The sequence below is a fragment of the Cricetulus griseus genome (genome assembly GCF_003668045.3).
Source record: "Cricetulus griseus strain 17A/GY chromosome 1 unlocalized genomic scaffold, alternate assembly CriGri-PICRH-1.0 chr1_0, whole genome shotgun sequence".
NCBI lineage: Eukaryota > Metazoa > Chordata > Mammalia > Rodentia > Cricetidae > Cricetulus > Cricetulus griseus.
Genome location: NW_023276806.1, coordinates 272,857,558 through 272,878,786, shown reverse-complemented (window position 1 = coordinate 272,878,786; position 21,229 = coordinate 272,857,558). Strand labels below are relative to the sequence as shown.

Below are 21,229 nucleotides of genomic sequence, written 5' to 3'. Positions count from 1 at the left end.
ATCTGGTTGATAATTATTTTAGGCTGTATATCTAATATGCAATAAACTACATTTGTTTGCAATGTGTTAGCAGAAAAGGAATCTATGGGAAATTAAATTGTACTTAAGTGCATTTGAACTATTTGGGGACTCAAGTTATCGAAGTTGGTGAATTGTCCTTATGCTGCTGATATTTGGTACCAATGGCCATTTATTTCCTGACTGAAAACCAACCCCAAGAGTGTTTGGAGATGCTTGGGAGAATTTTGCAACTGACAGCAGAGCCACCATGTGGCAAAGTTGTGATTCAATAATCAAACTGAAAATTCTATGTGTGATTTTTAAAATTTGCAACATTTTAAATAATAAAGTTAATATGAGTGCTTCATGAAAGTAAGACTTTCCCCCTGCTATTAGGTTGCTAATTCATTTCTCTATTCCATGAGTATTTATTATGTTCTCTAGCTTTCCTTGGTGCTGGTAATACGATTGTGACTAAGACAAATGCTTTCCATGTATTCTGGATGAAGAGATACTAAAAGAAAGAAACCACAGGTCCACAGTGGGGTGTTAGCTAGTTTTAGATGGCATGTTTTTACTAATTTAGAGTTTCTTTCCCTTGCTTTAGTTTAATTTTTAAGGAAATAAGATAGGAACAAGTGATTACTTAGCCCCCAGCTATCCTCTCCTAAAGGATGTGGTTGGAGCTGATGTTTTGAAGCTTCTGGTCACAGTTTGATTTTTCTGGTGCTTGGACCTCATCTTGCAGATGTCTAGGAGCTGACCAAGAGCTATCACACTGGAAAAAATGTTCCCAGAACCTGTATTACTCAGGAAATTATAGGGATTTGGGGTACTCTTTGTCAGAAATCAGAGGTGGAATATCTAGTATTATGTCACAATTACCAGTACTTCATGGTGGCTTCAGGAGTTCACTGCTTCCTCTCCAACACATTAGCCCAAGGGCAGGCAGGCAGGCATCCTCTCTGGCAAGAATAGTAGCAAAATTGGAAATTCAAACACCATATTGATAAGTAAAGTTATCTACCACAACGAAAGCGATCAAATGATAAAAACCTAATCCATAAAATAAATATCAAGCTCTGTTGGCCTTCTGAGATACAATTTTGTGGTCATAGTAACAGAAACATTTCCTCCACTGGATTTGACCCCGTTACTCAAAAGCTGTTAAAGTACCCTCAGTCATATCTAACTCTAGTTACAGTAGATTTACATATAAGATCCTGGCCCTGTACCTTCTTACTTCACTTTTATTGATTTTCTTTGACTCTGTTTCTATTGCCTACGGTGGTCTAGCTCTTCTTTTGGACTTTTTCCCACTTATAAACAAATGAATCCTACTGTATTAGCTGATAATGGCTATAGCATTAGCTTTCTTGGGGTTCTTCAAATTTAATAGGTAGATTAAAAATGGAGAACATTAAGGGATAATATTTATTCACAGAGAGCTGAATTTTGTGCACATAGTTTAAACAGCAGATAAAAAAGCCTTCTATTGTAAACATTCATTCTGGCCTCATCTTCCTAGCTTGCTCCCTAATTATTCTCTCCAGGGTCAATCACTTTACTTTAGCTACTATTTGTGTCCCATGAATATTTTTGGATTTTACAGATATTTCAACACCATGCAAATAAAATCAAGGACTTGGTATTATATATGGTTCCTACTTCCCATGATAAAATTCAAATTAAGTACAATACAGACTTGATTGGTAACCTATAGATTATGAAAGCTTTTGATAGCCATATGGAGAATTAAGAGGAATGCTAGATAGTTTTCATTCTTGTTCACTTTTAAAGAAATGTTTATTAAGAATCATTCCTATTTTTCTTCTCTCTGTTTCAAATTTGTGTAATTTTGCCTGCAAGCAGTGGTACTTGTCTGTCCTAGAGTGTTAACAGATCTGTCAAGCAGTGACATTTCCAATCACTCAAACAGTCGAGATACACCTTACATCTTGCAATACTGTGTTCTTCTGCTCTAGCAGCCAATCACATTGCTCACCAAGTGCTGGACTGATCGCTGTCCGGTATGGGGCTCTCATTCCTGTATTCCATGTGTCCCTTTGCTTGGTTTTCTATACAATGTGTTAAACCATCTTGGTAAGTGACTCCTCAGAAAGGATGAGTATGGAATGAAGAGGCCATATCTGAGGCTCCTGTTTGTTTGTTTTGGGTCACTCATAAACGGGTTTCTTCCAGAATCTTTTATCCAAGGTTATGTTGCAGTTAGTTACATGACTGCTGAGAAGCAGATGCTCTGGATTCCCTGTCTTTTGAATGATAATCTGTTATTTTCTCTCAGGGTGCTTTTATTCTTTACTTTCCAAGGTATTTGGAAACTGTACTACTTTAGTTCAAATCTTTATTCATTTACTATGTAGTACTTGGTTAACAATTTAAGCCTACGGAATTGTGCTCTTGGCTCTGTGAAAACTTCCTGTGTTAAAAAGTTATTTTATGTATGTGAGTATTTTCCATGCACTTATGCCTATGCATCCTGTGCATGTCTGGTGCCTGAGGAGGCCAGAAGAGGGCATCGGGTCTCCTGGAACTGGAGTTAGAGAAGGTTCACCAAGACATCTATCCAATCCCTTGTCCTGGTGTGTGTGTGTGTGTGTGTGTGTGTGTGTGTGTGTGTGTGTGTGTGTGTGTGTGTGTGTGCGCGCGCGCGCATGTGTCCGTAAAAAGTATTCTCCCTATTTTCTTCATTCTCTCTGGAATTATTTTGGGTAGATTTTAGGCTTCCTGGATTGATACTTTGTTTTTCTTTCCTCTTTTCATCTTATCTTTTTATGTTTTAGAGTGATCTCTCAGCTCTATGCTGTGATCCCTTATATATTTATTAAAAGCTTAGATATCAATAAATGTTGTCAAGTCCCCATGTACGGATACTGCTGTGCTGGGGATCACTGTAAACTGGCATGGGTAGGGCCCCTGAGTCCTGCACATTTAGAATATTCACTATGTGGTTTCTGTACAAAATGTTTGCTGATACCTGAACCCCCATCCCAACTTTGAATAATCACACTTATTGGCATCACAAGCTCTGTTTTGGCTCTTTTGGCTTGTCTTCATAATATACTCCATTTCTCTCTCAGAGGCAACGCCTTTTCTCATTCTGAGGGTGTTGTTTGAAATTTTTGTGGGATACTCCCGGTTAAAGCTTCCCTTTCTTCTGATGCAATTTGTTAGTTTATTTTGGTCCATTCCATGTTGGAGGCTTTTAAAACCATTAAGATTATTGTGTCTTCATTAATCTGATTAGTAAGTCAGGCTCTGAAGGCTGATGGAAACTTCCTCCTGTGCAGGCAAGGTTTAGGCTATGGATTTTGTGTTAGCATGATGAGATAGTAAACTGTCTTTTTCATGGAGAAAAACTCTAGATGCATGTGTGTCTGTGTTTATTTCTATAAGAGCCACTCACTAACCTCCTTTATGGAGGTTCTGGACCTGCTGCCGGTGTTCTCTGTACAAGACCAGGGAAAGATACTAAGGACATTATTACTCTGTTTGCATCCTCAACCTCTCTACAGGGTGCCTATTTCACTTGGACTTAGCTTCTTAGCTTGAAGTTAACAGAAAATCAACTCTGTTTTGTTAGAAAGAGTAGGTGGGTTTGGAAAGACAAAAGGGAAGGGACTACTGAGTAATTATATTATAATCTCAAAACTAGAAAAAAAACCCATAAAATTCACAAAAAGAGAATAGATTTTGGTTGCTTGAGATTAATACAGAGATACAGTAGTTGACCATTGTCCATGAAAGCTTTAAGCCATTCCCCATATTTTTGGTGACTTCCTCCTGATGCCCATCAGGCTTGGGTGATTGCTACCTAGTGAAGGGAGTCTTTACTAAGTATGCAGATTCATCTATCACATATTCTGTGCTTTCTCATGGAAACCCTTCATCCATCTTTTCCCCTCTGTATCTCCTTTGTATTCATTATTGCATGAGTTTTGAGGTAGAAGAGGAAATTAAGTGGGCAGTTGTCCATGTTTAGGGTAAGGATTATATTAGCAGATGTCATTCATGGTAAGCATGAGGGTGTGGACAAAGAAATGGGCAAAACTGTTCTGTAGACTAGAACCACTGCTCATGAATGGAGATGGGGATCAAAATTTCTGTGGATGAGGGAACTGCTGCCCTTCATTGCTATCCATTGTTTATACTCTGCTAGTGAAAGACTGGCCTTTTAAAGGTCTCTCACCATGCACACACACACTCTATAACCTCAAAAGCAAAAGAACCTTGGGTACATGTTTCTTATCAAAACAGCTTGTTTGGCTGTTCACTTGTGTATCATTTCTTCTTCTGTGGGTTGTAGTTAAAACACCCCTTCTGCCATTTGTTCAATTAATTGTGAACTTTAAATAGTCATCATTGTGGTTTTGTCTCACATCCTCCTTTTAGCCTTGAGAACAATCATTCATTTATAGAGATGGGACTAAACTGTGCTTATCATTTGGAAGGAAAGATGAAAGTACTATGTAGGTGCCTGAAAACAGTCATAATCAAAAGACTCAAAACAGACTTTTAATCCAGCAGATAAGAACAAAGAATGCATAATTAAAGCTTTTAGAATGCACAAAAAGAGAAAAGGGGGCATAAAAAGTGTGGTTTAAAAAATAAAGTAAAATAAGATTACTGAAGTATATTCAGATATGTCCTTCTCTATTTGTATCAATACAGATAATACAAAAAACCAACTAAACACAAAAATACACAGCGTGTTGTCATTATGTAAACTTTTAGTCATTAAAAATTTCTGTATTTCATGTGTGTATATCATGATATTATCAGCATGTGCACCAGAGGGTAGTAGTTACTTCTAAGAGGCACAGACGTCATGGGGTGACTTTAGGTAGGGATGAAGAGGGTTTTAGCAGTATTCAGTTTAATCTTAAAGATAAAGCATTGTGAGAAGGATAAGTAAGAACAGCTGTAGAGGCATATATTTTAAGGTATAGTACAAAATCCATTGCCTTGTACAATAAGTTGAAGACTAATAAAAAATAATGGAAGCAAAGACAAAAAAGTGCTAGAAGAAAATGTATCTTAAAATATCCTTTATGTGCTATAGCTTAAGTATGGGTAGGGAGAGGATAGGAGTTTTCAAGCCATTGTGTCCATGTAAACTATGTTTCTTTTTAATTTTATACTGCATATTACAGCTATTGAAAACTTAAATATTTTTTTTGAGACAGGTTTTCTCTGTGTGGCTTTGGAGCCTGTCCACAAATTAGCTCTTGTAGACCAGGCTGGTCTCAAACTCATGATCTGCCTGCCTCTGCCTCCCAAGTGCTGGGATTAACAGGCATGCACCACCACAACGCAAAAAAAAATGAGTTTGTCATTTTGTGATAAAATAAAGGTAACCAAATTTTATGTAAATATTTTCTCAAAAAATACCACACTGAATTGAAATCTGCATTTCTCTACATTTTTTCGAATTAGAATTTTGCTTCAAATTATCAGTAATAATTTAGAATGATTTTTTTCCAAATAGAAAAAAAAAGTTTAACTTTAGTAGTTTAAAATGTATATTTATGTCTAGGCAAACATTAGAAAACAGCTTTGCTACATATGTGATAGTGATACTGGCAGACTCTGTATGTGTGTCTGTGTTTGTGTGTGCATGAATGCTTATATCTCTTAGAAGAAGAGTTGAGAATGTCACCTGGAGGCTCATATATTTTAATGCCTGATACCCAGTTTTTGGAACTGTTTGAGAAGGATTACAAGATTGGAGGTCACTGTGAATGGGCTTTGAGGTTTCAAAAGCATCCTCCAAACCCAGTCGTTTCTACCTCGTGGTTATATCTCAAGATGTGAGCTCTTTGCTATTGTTCCACCACCATGCCTGCCTGCCTGCCTGCTGGCATAGTCTCTATCATGATAGTCATGAACTCTAACACTCTGAAACTATGAGTCCCAAAGAAATGTCTTCTTTTGAAAGTTGCTTTGGTCATGGTGTCTAATCACAGCAATAGAAAAGCAACTAGGACAGCAAGAAAATTTAATATTGCCTTGTGTACACTCCTATTCAAAGCTGGTAACAGGCATTGCATAGTAATTTAAATTGTTTCTTGTATTCATTGGCAGTGCTGAGACCATGCTTTCTCTAAAAGACAACATCTTACATCCGTTCTGTACACTTCTGCTTTATTTATAAAACAGAAGTCTATGTGGTATATGTAATTTCAAGCTTATTGCTTTTCTTCTGAGACATTCTAGACCTCTGCCTAAAGGAAGCCAAACAATTAAACATGTTCTCACATGTTCAGGCCATTAGTCCTGATCCTTAAGCTTTGTGTATTTTCCATGGATACTTCTAGAAGACTCAAGAGGTTTTATGTAATTTCAAGTGGCTTACAAGCTTTGCAAGTTAAACTTGGGAAATACTTAGTAATACCAAGTAATAGTGATTTAAAGGCTTAAGAGACTTATTGAATTGTTAAGGATTTTGAGATTATTTTATCCAAGCCACACTTCACAAGTCCAAACACAGAATCCTAGAGAGAAGCTACAGGAACTTTGACCTTTACTTATCACTCTGTTTCTTATAAGTATTCTGTGCCCTTCAAGAAAAACTTAAAATATTTTCCTGTGAAAGACAATTATAGAAATTATACCTAATTTCCTTTCTATGTTTATAAATACTTACACAACTAGAACTTAAAAATGTGTTTATTAAACAAAAAGGAGATAATTCTTTAACTAAATTTTCCTTTATGTCTCCTTCTATTATAGTGATAGTGTACCCTTATTAAGAATGCAACAACCATGGTATCACCATCCAGAACTAATCCCCATTAGTATTTTGGCAACTTGACAACATGATCATCAACTTATATTTAATATGTCCTATTCCTTACATTGAGCAAAATAGCAGTGACTTTGCAATTTTGTGGTGTTTTTGCATGGGCAGTGTAGGGACAAGAAAATTATTCAAGGCTGTTTCTTTTCTTCTACTCCTTATACATGTTATTACTTCCCGTCGGCCAAGTGGGCTTTTATTAGGCACTTTAGTGTATTTGTAAACTTTCAAAAATAAGTAAGGCCTGGGGCTGTAACTCAGTGGTAGAACACTTGCCCAGCATATGTGGACCTTGAGCATGGTCCTTGGCACTGAAAACAAACAAACAAACAAAAAACCAAACAAACCCAGGTAAGTAAATAGATGAATAAATCAAAATAAAATGTAGAAATACAATACACAAAAGTATTCTAACAATACAAGATAAGGAAGTCTGGATGCAGAGCAAGCTGGAAGGAGTCTGTTTGTAACCTAGCCTCTGTATGTCTGCTTTGTGCCACTTGCATTATGGATAATAGAGAATTAAAGGAAAAACACAAATATATTCTCATAGTCTGTCCTTGTTAATGTTCTATTGCTGTGAAGAGATACCACGACCATAATGTATATATTTACTGGGGTTTGCTTACAGTTTCAGAGGTTTAGTCCATTGTCATCATGGTGGGAGGCATGGCAGCACTCAGGCAGATACTGTGCTGGAGAAGTAACTGAGAGTTCTATATCTGTATATGCAGGGGGCAGGAAGTGAAAGAGCCAATGGGCCTGGCTTGGGCTTTTGAATCCTCAAAGCCCACACTTTCTCCAGCAAGATCATAGCTACTCTCACAAGGCCTCACCTCCTATTCCCTCCCAAACAGTGTCACTCCTTGATGACTAAGCATTCAAACATCTGAGCCTATGTGGGCCATTCTTTTTCAAGCCACCACATAGTTTGATAATATAGTGTGACATGCAGATAAAGAACTTAATAAAGTGTTGCTATTGAGTGTTATCATGAACAAAAGCACAGGAAATCTTGTGACTTCATGGAAATGGTATTATCCCAATGCAATTTACAAGCCCAAGAAGTATTTATTAGCAGAGAAGCAATTCCTGACCAAAACAAGTAGTTACAAAAATATTACATAAAAACACCTAGAATATCCTCAATCATTTCATAACTTCTCAGTAGAGACAGTTAAGGGATAACCTTGACTAGCATTCGGGTATGATCGGAACCTGTTAGTGAGAAGTTATTGGTTATCAGGAATTGAAAAACCCAACAAGAATTATTACTGTCTTCAATCCCACAGTTCAAGGTGGCTCCAGGAGTGCATGCTATCCCTTTATTCTGAACATTTGTTGAAACAGATGAAGTGCAATGGTGACAGTTCAGATAAGATCCCTGTCCACATGAACTGTAACTTGACCAAGACAAATGTAGACCTCTTGTCAGAAATAAATGTGTGGCAGCTTGTATACTACAGGAAACTGGACATGAAGTCATACTGTCCCTGCAGAGGTTGAGATAGAGGGTAAAGTCCTTAAAGTCACTATGAGGTATGGTATACAAAAAGGAAAAATTTTTACCTCATAATGCAGAAATCTATGTAGAGTCCTAAGCCTACTCCTTTGCTCTTTCCCATGGGGAAATTAGGTGCCATACCCACTTATACAAAGCCACCTGACATGTGGCATGAATGTACTTCATTTAGATTCTTCAGTATCAGATGCAACTTCAGGCCAGCAAATAGAGCTAATTGTCTATCTTACTGTCTTAGACATTCTATGTGAAAGTTATTAGAATCATAAAGCCAGGGTGGTAACCAGGAAAGCTTCCAATACCAAGTTTATAAAAATAATTTCTTCCTATTTGTTTTCAAATTGCTTGTTAGTAAAGAAAAATGGCAAAATCTAGGAACCCTGGAAAACCTTGTAAACTACAAGAAGTTGCCACAAAAAGAAAGAGGTGTGAAAGATCTCAGCCATGCAAAGAGAGCCAATAGTTGTAATAATCACTAAGATGCTACTTTGGGATAGAGTGGAGAGAGAGAGAGGTCCTGGACTGAAAGAAGCAACATCTTAATCTATTTGTGTTCAATGCAACATGATCAAAGCCATGATAGGAGCTTTTGTTCAATCTTCTGCTTTGATATTTTCTCGTTGCTTGGTATTTTGTTATGTAACTTTCAAAGCATGTACATAAATATGGAGAATGATATAATGTACATTTCTGACCTATCATTCAGCTTCAGTGTGAACCATTAATGGCACATACCAGAGTTTATTTACTTATATGCCTAATTGTCACTCTACACTCATGGATGACTTTGAAGCAAATCTCAGATCTCAAAGATCTAAGTATATATAACTCGTAAAGATATGGACAGCTTAAGAACTATATTGTTTGGGTTGGGAAATCATCTCACTGGACATTTTACTTTCTGTATAATGTAAGGACGTGTGTGTTATGATGAATCTTTCCACCAAAAGCCTCCCGTGCCCCACCACCACATGTGTGCTTTACGCCAGCTGCCCATCTGAGTTAGGGCCCAAATTAATGCACAGAGAGACTTGTATTAGTTACAAAGCTGCTTGGCCAATGACTAGGACTCTCATGTGTTAGCTCAGTCTCAATTATCATATATCTATATATTTTATAAGACTTATCTTATAGAGGATGCCTTCCGCTGGCACTCTCCCTTGCCAGTGGATCACATTGCGCCTCTGGAGGAGGAGCCGAGGGGAAAAAGGACACTTCCTGTTTCTCCTTGCTTAAATATGAGTCTCCTTGCTATGTCACTTCCTGCCTGGATCACCACTTCTCTACTACATTTCCCAGAATCCACTTTGATTCCTAGTCCTGTCTAACTTGTTTCATTGGCCAAACAGAACTTTAATCAACAATCAATAAGATAAACATACACAGAAGTACTTCCCCCATCACCCGTGTTAAGATTTAAGGCAGATGTGACAGCTCATCTGTAATCCCAGGGTTGAATTGGCAGAGACAGGTTTTTCCGAACAAGGAAGGCTGGCCCCAGATTTAGCAAGAGACCCTCTTGCCTTACTAAAGTAAAGAAAGATGGAAGAAAATACTTGATGTTTACCTCTGCCCTGCACATGCATGTATACAAATATGTGAAAATCTATGTGTGTACATGTACAGATACACACACACATACACACACACACACACACACACACACACACAATACAAGCGTATACACGAAGGGAAGAAAATATAACAAAACTGTATTTCTAGAATGGTGTCATCCTGTTTTCAAAGGTTAGAAAATTCTGATGATCTCAAATCAAATACTTGTGAAAATAAAATTCAACATGTACACATAGACACACAGAGATATAGATAAGAACACATGATTCTTTTGTTTAAATAAAAACAAATCTAGATTCTCAGATTGTATTTGTTTAATATATGCCCACAGTTTCTTTAAATCATAGACTTTCTCTCTTGCCTCTTTTTCTGCCTTATACTTTATTTTGTGTTAGGACATTTTATATTAGGAAATCTTATGTGATTAACATTTTCCTCACTTAATGGACACATCTGGTTTGATTTTTATTGACTCTTCAGGTTTTCATATTTTTAAGACTGTCATGAAAAGGCACAGCAGTACTAATGCTTGACTGTTGGACTACTGAGGTAGCCAAAATGCTGTATTGCCATATATAGCATATATAGTAATATATGTAATACATATTTAATAATATATGTAATAGAAGCAATTATATATAATATATATATATATTATATATATACACACACACATATATTTTGTAACCCATAAGAGTTATAAGCCATTCCTTCTGACCAACATGGCAAATTGTAAGAGATAGAGGATAGCTTGTTCTAAAGAAGCAAGACAAAACTGAGGTGGAATCTACCTTGGGGGTTTGGTCCTGTACATATTTTAAAGAGGCCATTTCCACTATTTTCCTATATAGCTATTATAGATGGTTCTTATATGATATACAAATACAGCCCCTTAATGTTCCACCTCCAATTTTACTGTGAAGCTTTGTATTTTCCAGTATTTCCTTTAGTGTGCTGATCAGTTTCTAAACCAGTAACTGAAAGGTCCACTTTCCATACACAAAGTGCAGTATTTACAAAATCTTGTTTCCTTTGAAACAGGATTTTTGATTTGATGTCACAGTTAATTGGTTTCAATTATACACAAAAGCAAAAGCTGCTGAATCTTATATTTTTATTTTGTTGAGAGTATTGTACTTCAGAAAATCTGCATGAAGATCTGAAGTGGACTCCAAGTGACAGATCTAGGGGAGTTATGAATGTTTTAATTGAATTATGAGAGCACATGCATACAAGGAGAGAAGAACTAGTCTTCAGTTACTCTACAAGTATCCTATGCTAAAGTTTTTTACTTTTATTGTTTCCCCTTTGTTGATTTTTTTTTGTTTTTTTGTGAAAATGCTTAGGAGCTGCCTCCTCACTATATAGCACTGTCTAGGATTTACAAATGTTGAACACCCACTGCTTTTCCGAGAGCATTGTGTGAAAAGCATACATCTGTCTGTAAGGAACTTGCCCCATTTTTTTCTTCTGGCTTCTGGCAGAAGGGCTTCTTGGACTTAGCTTGGGTTGGTGGTAACTTTTTAGGGAACATATAGCAAGTTGGAAGGACAACCACAAATCACACCAAAGTAATTTCATTCATTTGCCCAAGGATACAATATTCATCCACTTGGGTATGGTGTGTTTCTTCGATTTTGTTTACACTTGGTTTCTGAATGGAACATCCTAGATTTCTAGTCTTGCCCTAGAAATCTTCTTTCTCTTGGTCTTGTTGTCACGAGACAACCATCAGCTGGCAGAGAGGGCAAGACACTGTCTTATAGATGTTAGCATAGGTGGGTGGGACTTTTCCTTCTTCATGGTGCTCATTTATAGTTCTACATAGTTTGTTTTCTCTTTATTAATTCCATTGCTTGCAATAGCATGCTGTGCATCTCCTCAAGAAAATTTATGTCATAATGATTTTGTTCAATTCTTTTTATTGATGATATTATGATTATAAGAGAGGTTGTATGTAATTATTTGAATTATTCCAAAAAATAAATCCAGAGGGTCCCAATTAGTTGTAATTAGAAGATACCTTCTTAGTGAGGATTGCTTGTTAAATCATTGTTAATGCAAAGACTCAGTTCTTTACAGCATAGAAATAGGAGAGAGTTTATTATGGAGCCAAGTATTAATAACCGTGGCCTGCCATATGAATTCAAGTTACCACAAATGCCATGTTCCACCATGGGGTTGGTTCCCTGAGGGCATTTTTATAGTTGTAGAAGAGAATAAGGTCAAAAAATCAAGGGACTTTTGAAACTCATGGGTGGAAACATCCAGCAGAAGGGTTACAAGAGGATATTTGAGTTTCTCTCTAATGTCATTCTCAGACTCTGCTTTGGAAGCTGGTGGTCAGTTAATATACTCCAGAAGTTTTCAGATGAGAGTCCCAAGATGTTAAGCCATACATGGAAACAAAGAATAGATGGGGGGAGGGCTGCAGATAGCTGAAGACTGACTGATCACCTGCAAACTTGTGACTCTCCATAACCCTGATGTTCTAATCAGTGAGGCAACCTGAAGAATTTTTAATTCAGGCTTGAGTTTTTTTATTCTAAGAATGTTAGTTCACATAGTCCCAATTACATATAAAAACAAACAGTACAAATAGTAAATAAAATGGAAAGCACACATTAATTCCCTTTTGAATTTCCATATACTTTCTCCATGTCATTTCAGACCTTAGCACTTCCTACTGCTTTTCTGTGGTTGCAACTGGATACGAAGATCCGGGCTCTCACCTCTCCTCATCTAAGCTCAACTCTGTGCTTCTTGAGCTAAGATACCTCATAAATCTCACTGAAAAGCAGCCATTTGTTGCCCCTTATACTAATACCTCAAAGAGACAACTAAACAGGACAATGGAGAAGGTTTACAATTGAGAGAAAAAGCATGAGCAAGAGTTGAGGGCCATATAATTATCCTCATTCACACCGTGACTGGCTCTAAAGTGATTTACTGAGAATGGTTCCCCTTGTACTCCTAGTTCCCCCCTTTTCCTGAGTACCTGCTTATTCTGCTTTCGGCATCTGTCTATAGTATCTATTTGCTCTTCTTGAAGGAGAACCATACTGAATTTTCAGTAGTGTTTAAATCACTTAATCATATTTCTCAATTATCCCATGATGTTAGTTATTTGAATTTCAAGCTGCAGTGTTCTTGGTGAAAGCTTAATATCTTCATTATACATACAGCCGTGCTTTGCTAATTAGCACACTGAAAGCTGCAGTTTAACCCTGGATGCCACTATCTCTGGCTTCAAGGATATACTGGATTTTCTCATTTTGAAAAGTTTAGAAAGGAAGCTATTATTATTGGATTCTACTTCTTTGTTCTTTCAGAAAGGAAGCCTCCCCATCCCCCACCCCCAAAAGTTCCAGGTGCAGTATACATGTGTTGTAGTTCTCATCTATTGCTTTATACATAAAAGCATCCTTGAATATTTTCCAGAAGAGTAATGTGATTTGCAATATAGTTAATGAAAATTAAGCTATATTGGTTTTCTTTCTGGAGGGAATTTTCACCAAGTAATTAATTTTAAAAATCACTATTTCTTTTTCCAGTTTATTGGAAAACAAGAAACTGATTTGCAATAACAAAGCTCAAAGAACATGTTGCATTTTGACATTCTGCTGATTAAAGGGTTCAGGTTCCCAAAGCAAATTTATGTTTTGTTTTTGAGTTGTCTTTTCAGCTGCAGCTACACTTAAGGCCTTTCCTGATAAACCGTTCTTACCTTGCAAATCAGACATATGAAAGGAGCATGGTTGTTTCTGTTTGAAAAATAAATGCCTTAAAATGACATTAAGTTTAAGACTTCAGTTAAGATTTTTTTTTAAAATGAAAAGGTTTAATTGGGTTTGTTTACATATCTGTGTATGTGGAGGGGGCTGGGTGCATGCACCCACAGGTGCACAGGTCAGGGGGCAATTTTCAGGAATCAGTTCTCTTTTCACCCACTAAGCTTGTAAAAGATGCACATGATTTTTTAATTGTTTGGCTCTTGCCACTAAATTAAATCTTAAATTTAAAACAGATTAGAAGAGCCACAGGAATTAAATTTGGTCAGAAGTTTGGCAAACGCAGAATAGGCAAAATTCAAGCCTGTGGATGTCATCTGTGGTTCTGTTTGGGCCTAAATTAGGGATCTCTTGATTGGAGACATTTTATAAAGTGGGAACCTGGTATTCTAATCCAGAGACTGCACAATATAATTCAGTGGCTGCTTGTGTCTGTATTGTCCTTACACTGTACATTTGAATACAATCAAGTGATTTTTAGCCTCTCCCTCCTACCTGCTTTCTTCTGATCTTTCTCTAAAATAAACAGAAAGCAAAGCATTGAAGTTTTTTTTGTTTTGTTTTCCAATTTAGAAGCAGCTCTGTGCATCTACAAGGGAGCTGGATTTTTTTTTTTTTTTTTTTGAGAAACACATTGACTGATGACTCTCATAGCAAAGACAAAGTTTGACTTGCTTCACAATATGATTTTAAGTGATGAATGTTGTGATCAAAATACCCTTTGAAAATCCTGTCTTCCAATTTTGGAAGAGTTTGTCTTCCTTGGAGCTAGGGCTTCCATATCGAGAGGTACTTTATTAGAACCACCAGACCTATTTATCTTGAACTTAAACTGACTCATGCTGACCTCTGAAGAAACACCTACCACAGCATTTCTTTTCTTTTCTTCCTCCCTCTGTGATTTTGAAACTTCATGCTTCATCTTAGTATGAAAAATTAAAGTAAAATGTACTGTTCCCATGGTGATGGATTTGATGGCAACATCTCAGATTTCGTAAACAAGAAGTCAAAGCTCAATTAAATGCATGATTCCACTAGGGCAAGTAACTTCCTATATTAAAGATTTCAACAATAATAATTTCACTGACCAGGCATTGGAACAAATATGGGTCTGGATTATGAACTTACACCCTGGGATAGAGATGGGCTTGGAGACTGGCAGAGATCACTTCCAGAACTGAGGTGAATGTGCTCTGAATTTCATGTCTTTACTCCTTCAGAGGGATTCCTTCTCATTTTCATCTGCATCATGATTGCCTCTTTCCCTTTAGAAACAGTTTTATAGAACTCTTATAATATCCATCACCTTCTGTCAGAGGAAGATAGGAATCTCTTAGGCAGTCTGTCAATCACAGCCCTCATCTCTGATCTCCTGTTGGGATGTTTATTCTACTTGCATCATCCCAGGTTCCTCATGTACCATTCACTCTTAACATTTCCAGCCTCTCCCCCACCCATTGCACTCTTGAACTTTCTTGTCAAAGATCTCTCTCTCTGCAAATCTAACAGCTAACACTTGCTCTCCTCTTACCCTTCTCTCAGTAGCATTTGCTGTTACCTGTTTCTTCATTTTGAACCACTCTTCCTCTTGATGTCTAAGATATCACTCTGGTACCTATGGCCCAGGAAACACTGCAGACGAGGGCATGGAAAGAAGCTATAGCAAGTAAAGCCTCACTAACATGACTGCCTAAACATGAACTGAACAAGGACAACACCAATTAATATGCCACAACCCTACACAAAGAACTATAGGCAACTTAGGAAAGCAAGAATGGGAGTAGTCTCCTTCAGGGAAGACCAAACCAATTGGTTATTCAACACCAAATTGTTAGCTCTGAAACATATGTACAGGTAACATTATACAGATTATATATAAGCATACATACACATATACATGTTACAACAATTCATGAAAAAGGGCACCAATTTGAAAGACAGTAAGGAAAGGTTTTGGGGATCGAGGTAGGAAATGGAAGGGAGAAACTATGTAATTATAATGTTAGGAATAAAAGAAAAGTAATAAACTTTAGAAAACGAAGAAAAAGATTCCATGGTGTTAACGATAAATATTTCTGCCAAAAGCTGCCTGAGCCCCACGGCCACGTGTGAGCTTTATGCCAGCCGCCTGCCCGAGTTAGGGCACAAATGAATACACAGAAACGTGTATTAGGTACAAAGCTGCTTGGCCAATGACTAGGATTCTCATCTGCTAGCTCACTCTTAACTATCATAAATCTATATAAGTTATAAGACTTATCTTATCGGACGCCTTATGGGCATCCCTCCTTGCTGTGGATCACATCGTGCTGCTGGAGCAGGAGCGGAGGGGAAAAGAGGGCCCTTCCTGTTTTTCCTTCGCTTAAATATGAGTCTCCTTGCTATGTCACTTCCTGCCTGGATCAGCACTTCTCTACTACATTTCGCAGAATCCTCTTTGACTCCTAGTCACATCTACTTGCTGTCTCATTGGCCAAACAGTATTTTATTTAACAATGAAAAAGATAAACATACACAGAAGTACTTCCCCCATCACCATGGTCTCCTTTTCATTACTCTTATTTTCTAATGGATTCATGAACTTCTTTTTTTTTTGCCTCTAAACTTTTCTTCCTGTCCTCTCTTTTTTGTCATCTCTATTATTTTTCATACTTAATCTTCTTAGCTGATATCACTTCATTACATGTCGCCAATGCTGCTTGTCACTTGAATATTCTCAAGTACATTTCTCTTCCTGTTGAGCTCCAAGTTCTAAATTCATTCACACATTGATCTACTGAAATCCCTACTTAAATGCCTCCAGGATATTTTAAACCAAATATGTTCAAAAGGGATATTCTTCTTTCTAAGCCAGTACTCAGACCTTTGTTTCCCCTAGCCTTCTTTTCTCTATGAGTGATACCATCATGTGGGCCATATGCGGAAACTTCAAACACAAATCCAGTCTTCCGTTTCATTCCCTTCGTTTTCTTGTGTATATTTCTTATTCACCACAAAATCTGAGAATTTTACCTCAAATTTATCTTTTATCTCAAATTTAATTTTCCTTTTCTTGCTATATTTAATACCTCTGAGAAACCATTTATTTAGGACCTACAATAAACTTTTAAAAACTTTTAAGAGCAGATATTACCATTTTGGATCAGTTTTAAGTGCACAAAAAAAAACCTGAATGGGAGAATAATTTTTCAATATATAATGTACATGCATAGTTTCTTCTTCAACATCTTTCATCTGAGTAGTGTATTTCTCACAACCAATAGATCTATTTTGACATGTCTTTGTGTCCCAGAATTCCTAGTGTGCAGCATTTTAGTTGCTGTTGTAAATTCTATTTGATTTGGATAAATTTATAGTGACAACAAAACAAACAAAAGAAAGTCAGAAATCTTCTCCATGTCCTGATAGGCATTGTGAGTCCATATGTATATGCTTGGTTCATCTAAGTAGACAATGCTACTCTAAAAGTCACCACAAGTCTAGTGTCTTAACAACACAAGTTTATTATCTCACAGTTCTAAGTTCAGAGACCAGCATGGGTGGCACTAGGTTACAATCAAGTAGGCAGAGATAATCTCTGCTTCACATGGTCTCTGTTCTTACTTTTCATTGACTGGTCCTTAGAAAATGCTGAGCCTCTTCTGTTCTGTGTCTTCTCCTCTCTAACAGTGCTAATGGCTTAGGATCCATAAGATGTAGGACCTGTCTTACTACATTGGCGGTGGTCATGGAGCCTCTTGTAGGTTTCTGAGACTTTTCTCTGTTCTTGTATAGGATCTACAAGTTCTCTAGTAACAGAATATCTTAATGATCTTAGGTTATAATTTCTTTGACCTTCTTTACAGTTACATCTTTCTGTGTCCACAGTCTTCATGGTCTTTGATCTTTAAGAAGCAATGCAGTCAAAGTTAACCCAGAGCCTTAAAGGCAAAGATGGTATGTATTCACTCATAAGTGGATATTAGATGTAAAGCAAAGGATAACCAGGCTACAATTCACAACTCCAGAGAAGCTAGATAAAAAGCAGGACCCTAGGAGGGACATACATGGAGGGCCCCAGGAAGGGAAAATAGTTAAGATCTCCTGGGTAAGCTTGTAGGGGGTTTAGAAGGGTGGGGATGGGGGATGGGAATAAGAGAGATCAAGAAGACCCACATGGGGAAGGGATGGAGGTGGAGAGCAATGAAAGAGACATCTTGATAGAAGGAACCATTATGGGGTTGGGGAGAAACCTGGTGCTAGAGAAATTCTCATGAATTCAAAAGGATGACCACAGCTAAGATGCCTAGAAATAGTGAAGAGGGTGTCTGAATGAACCTTCCTTTTTAATCAGATTATTGACTAGCCTAATTGTCATCATAGAACCTACATCCCATAACTATTAGAAGCAGATGCAGTGGCTCACAGCCAAGCACTGGGCTGAGCTCCTGGAGTTCTGTTTAAGAGAGGGAGGAACAAGCAGGGTAAAAGCAGGATGGGGAAACCACAGAGAGACTTGTCCCAGACTAGTGGAAGCTTGTGGACTATGGACTGACAGCTGGGGAACCTATGTGTTACCAAACTAGACCCCCTGAATGTGGGTGACAGTTATTTGGTTTGATCTGTTGTGGGGGTGGGGCCTGGCAGTGGCACCAGGACCTATCCTGGGTACATGAACTTGCTTTTTAGAGCCTATTCCCTATGGTGGGATACCTTGTTCAGCCTTGATACAGGCGGAAGGAACTTGGTCCTGCCTCAACTTGGTATGACAGACTTTGTTGACTCACCAAGGAAGGCCTTACCCCTTTTGAGGAGTAGATGAGGGGTGAGAAGGGGGAGAGTAGGGGTCAGAAGAAGGGGAGGGAGGAGGAACTGGGGTTGGTATGTAAAATAAAAGAATTTAAATAAAACAGCAATACAGTCAGAGTGGATCAACCTATATAACCCAGGAAAAGTTCCTAACATCAAAGTCTGTACCTTTAATAGCAAAGAAAGTCTCTTTCCTTGTAGATTCTTAGGTTCTAGAATTTACAACAGCTCTTCAGTACCATTGGTTTGTCCCAGAAGCCCCATTTCTTGATACTGTATCTGCAAAACACTTCTCTATCCTAGGAACTTCCTAGTTCAAAGCCTTATCTTCTTCTCTTCTCTTCTCTTCTCTTCTCTTCTCTTCTCTTCTCTTCTCTTCTCTTCTCTTCTCTTCTCTCCCCTTCCCTCCTCTTCTCTCTTCCCTTCTCTTTTCATCTTATATTGTTTCCCTTCTCCTCTACTCCTGTTTCTTTTTCCTCTGCTATCTCCCATTTTTTTTTTGTATTTGGTTTTATACAGTGGTGGCCTATTTAGTGAATTCTGGCTCTAAAAATGGGGTAAGGGTGAAGCTATAGGCAGAGATTCAGTTTAGTGGAGCCAGGAGAATTTAGGGATGACAGATGCTACAGGCAAGCAAAGGAGTCTCACATAGATGATGACAATAACCTGCCTGCTTGATCTGGCTATTGGTTTCCATTCTCCAGGAACATTGGTCCCTGATGTATTTTGGGGGTCGAGGGATATTTGTACACATTGATTGTTGATGTCTATGTACCTGACATTCACAGTTTTACTGGGGTCAAGAAAATAGTTGTATGTGACATTATCCAAAGCAACCATGAAACTTTATTTCTATTGATTTTCCTCCATAATACCAAGTCTTTTGTCTTGGTTAAAGAGTTAGTAGAATTTTCAAAAATAGAATCTTGAATATGGAAGAGGGTAGTTTTAAAGAAATAGGGTGAAAAGGAAAGGCTCCTGTTGCTTTTCAGACAGCACTTTGTTTTTAGGTAGATTTTGCTGAGTTCTTAAGAGCTTATCAGCAGGTAGATAAGACATTCTAAGAGCCAATCTGAATATATTCATGAGGGGAGTGACCAAGTGTGTGTATGCATACATGTGTATATGTATGTATATATTTATATGTCTTTATATGTATATATGCAAATATATGTGTATATGAGTATGTTTATGTATATATGTGAGTATGTGTGTATGTATACATTTGTGGATATATCTCTATTTATATGTATATATTCATGTGTACACACATGTATGTTGCATACCTTTTAACTTGTAAAGCAGTGGGTCATATAGAGTTGAGCTGGTGCACTGACAGCTCTCTTGTGGTGAAGTTCCACAGGTGTTCATTACCTTGTGTTTGAAGAAACAGCACAGACCTTTGAAACAGGGTTGCTATTTGTAGCTCAGTATCAGTTTGGGATTTGCAAATCAATCAAAATATCTCTTTTAAAGCAGCAAGCAAAAAAAGAAGACAAATTTACTTGATTTGAAGTTTCTTGAAACAAAGAGGGGGAGGATTTTCTATTTGCTTTATTTTCTTTTCCACCAAAGGAAATCTTTCTTTTAATTTCATCACTCCATGTTAGCTAAGTAAAATGCTGCAGCTCAGACTTGACATCAAAGGGATGGGCAGTCTAACACTCCATGAGAACTTGAGTGAAAGGACGTAGCAGATGTGGATGGATTGGGTGGGAATTCCAGCCTTATAAAATCTACCTACTGATAGACAGTTACACCTGTTGAAGTGCATGATTGGTCTAGGATGCTCACAGAGGGAGAGAGAAACAAATTGGTCTTGAGAGTATTTTCAATACTCCATCAACTCCAAGTTGATGGAGAACAAGGTGTAAATTCCATGGTCCTTAGACAAGCACATGCAGGCAAAGTGGAGCAAGTCTTTGCATCTGCAAGCCTAAAAGATAGAACCAAAAGCAAGGTCCCAGGGATGTGATGTGATGAAACTAAAGGACAGGAGTTAGACAAGTGAAGATGGTTGGCTACAAAATAAATATCATCACAGTGAACTGATGATGTCACTACTCAAGGGATCAGAATTGTTCCAAAAAATCATCTTTTCTGAGGTCTCCAGTGCATCATAGTGAAGGCCCAGGAATGTAGAGCTTGCAAATGAGCCAGAAGACTCCATATGATGGAAAGTGAACAATTTTTAGAGTATTCTCCAGAACTCATCATATCGTTTAGTTTTTCAAGTTAAATTTTACCCTCTACATTTCATTTATAGTATTTCTTAAGTACTCTTACCTTGTGCCTAGGTTCATGGAAAAAATATTTATAAGCTATGAGGTTATGGTGGTAAGTAAAAAAAAAGCAGGGAACCATTACTTTTTTTTTCTTCTAACCTTTGGGAAATCTGGTATAGTCATTTCTGCATGTTTTTGAACAGGAACATGTTACAAATGATGAAGTAAAGGAAGTCCTATTATCCAGTTGCAAAAACAGATTGGATTAACAGTCACTGGTGTGAGCTGTTAATTTTCTTAGGAAATACAAGCCTCTTATAGTATTAACTAAAATGCCAAAAAGTATATTGCAAAACAACAACTATAAAACAAAATCAAAACCAAAAATAAATCTAAAAACAAATAAGCTTGCCTAAATTGTTTCCTCAACCCCCCCCAACTTTCTATTGTCCTCTTTTCACCAGGGATTTATTGTATTTTTCCTCCTTCTTATGATTTTAAAGTTTAC

General features: G+C 37.4%; 2 protein-coding genes across 2 annotated transcripts in view; one reads left to right on the top strand and one right to left on the bottom strand.

Annotated features, from left to right (window-relative positions):
• Lrrtm3 (leucine rich repeat transmembrane neuronal 3) overlaps positions 1-2,058 on the bottom strand; it is a 169,144-nt gene extending 167,086 nt beyond the window's left edge. The window contains exon 1 of the mRNA XM_035450636.1: positions 2,006-2,058. Within this exon, the coding sequence (XP_035306527.1) occupies positions 2,006-2,058 (53 nt within the window). The remainder of the gene's footprint in view (positions 1-2,005) is intronic.
• The window catches only part of Ctnna3 (catenin alpha 3), a 1,328,241-nt gene that overhangs the window by 531,771 nt on the left and 775,241 nt on the right, over positions 1-21,229 (top strand). The window lies entirely within an intron of this gene.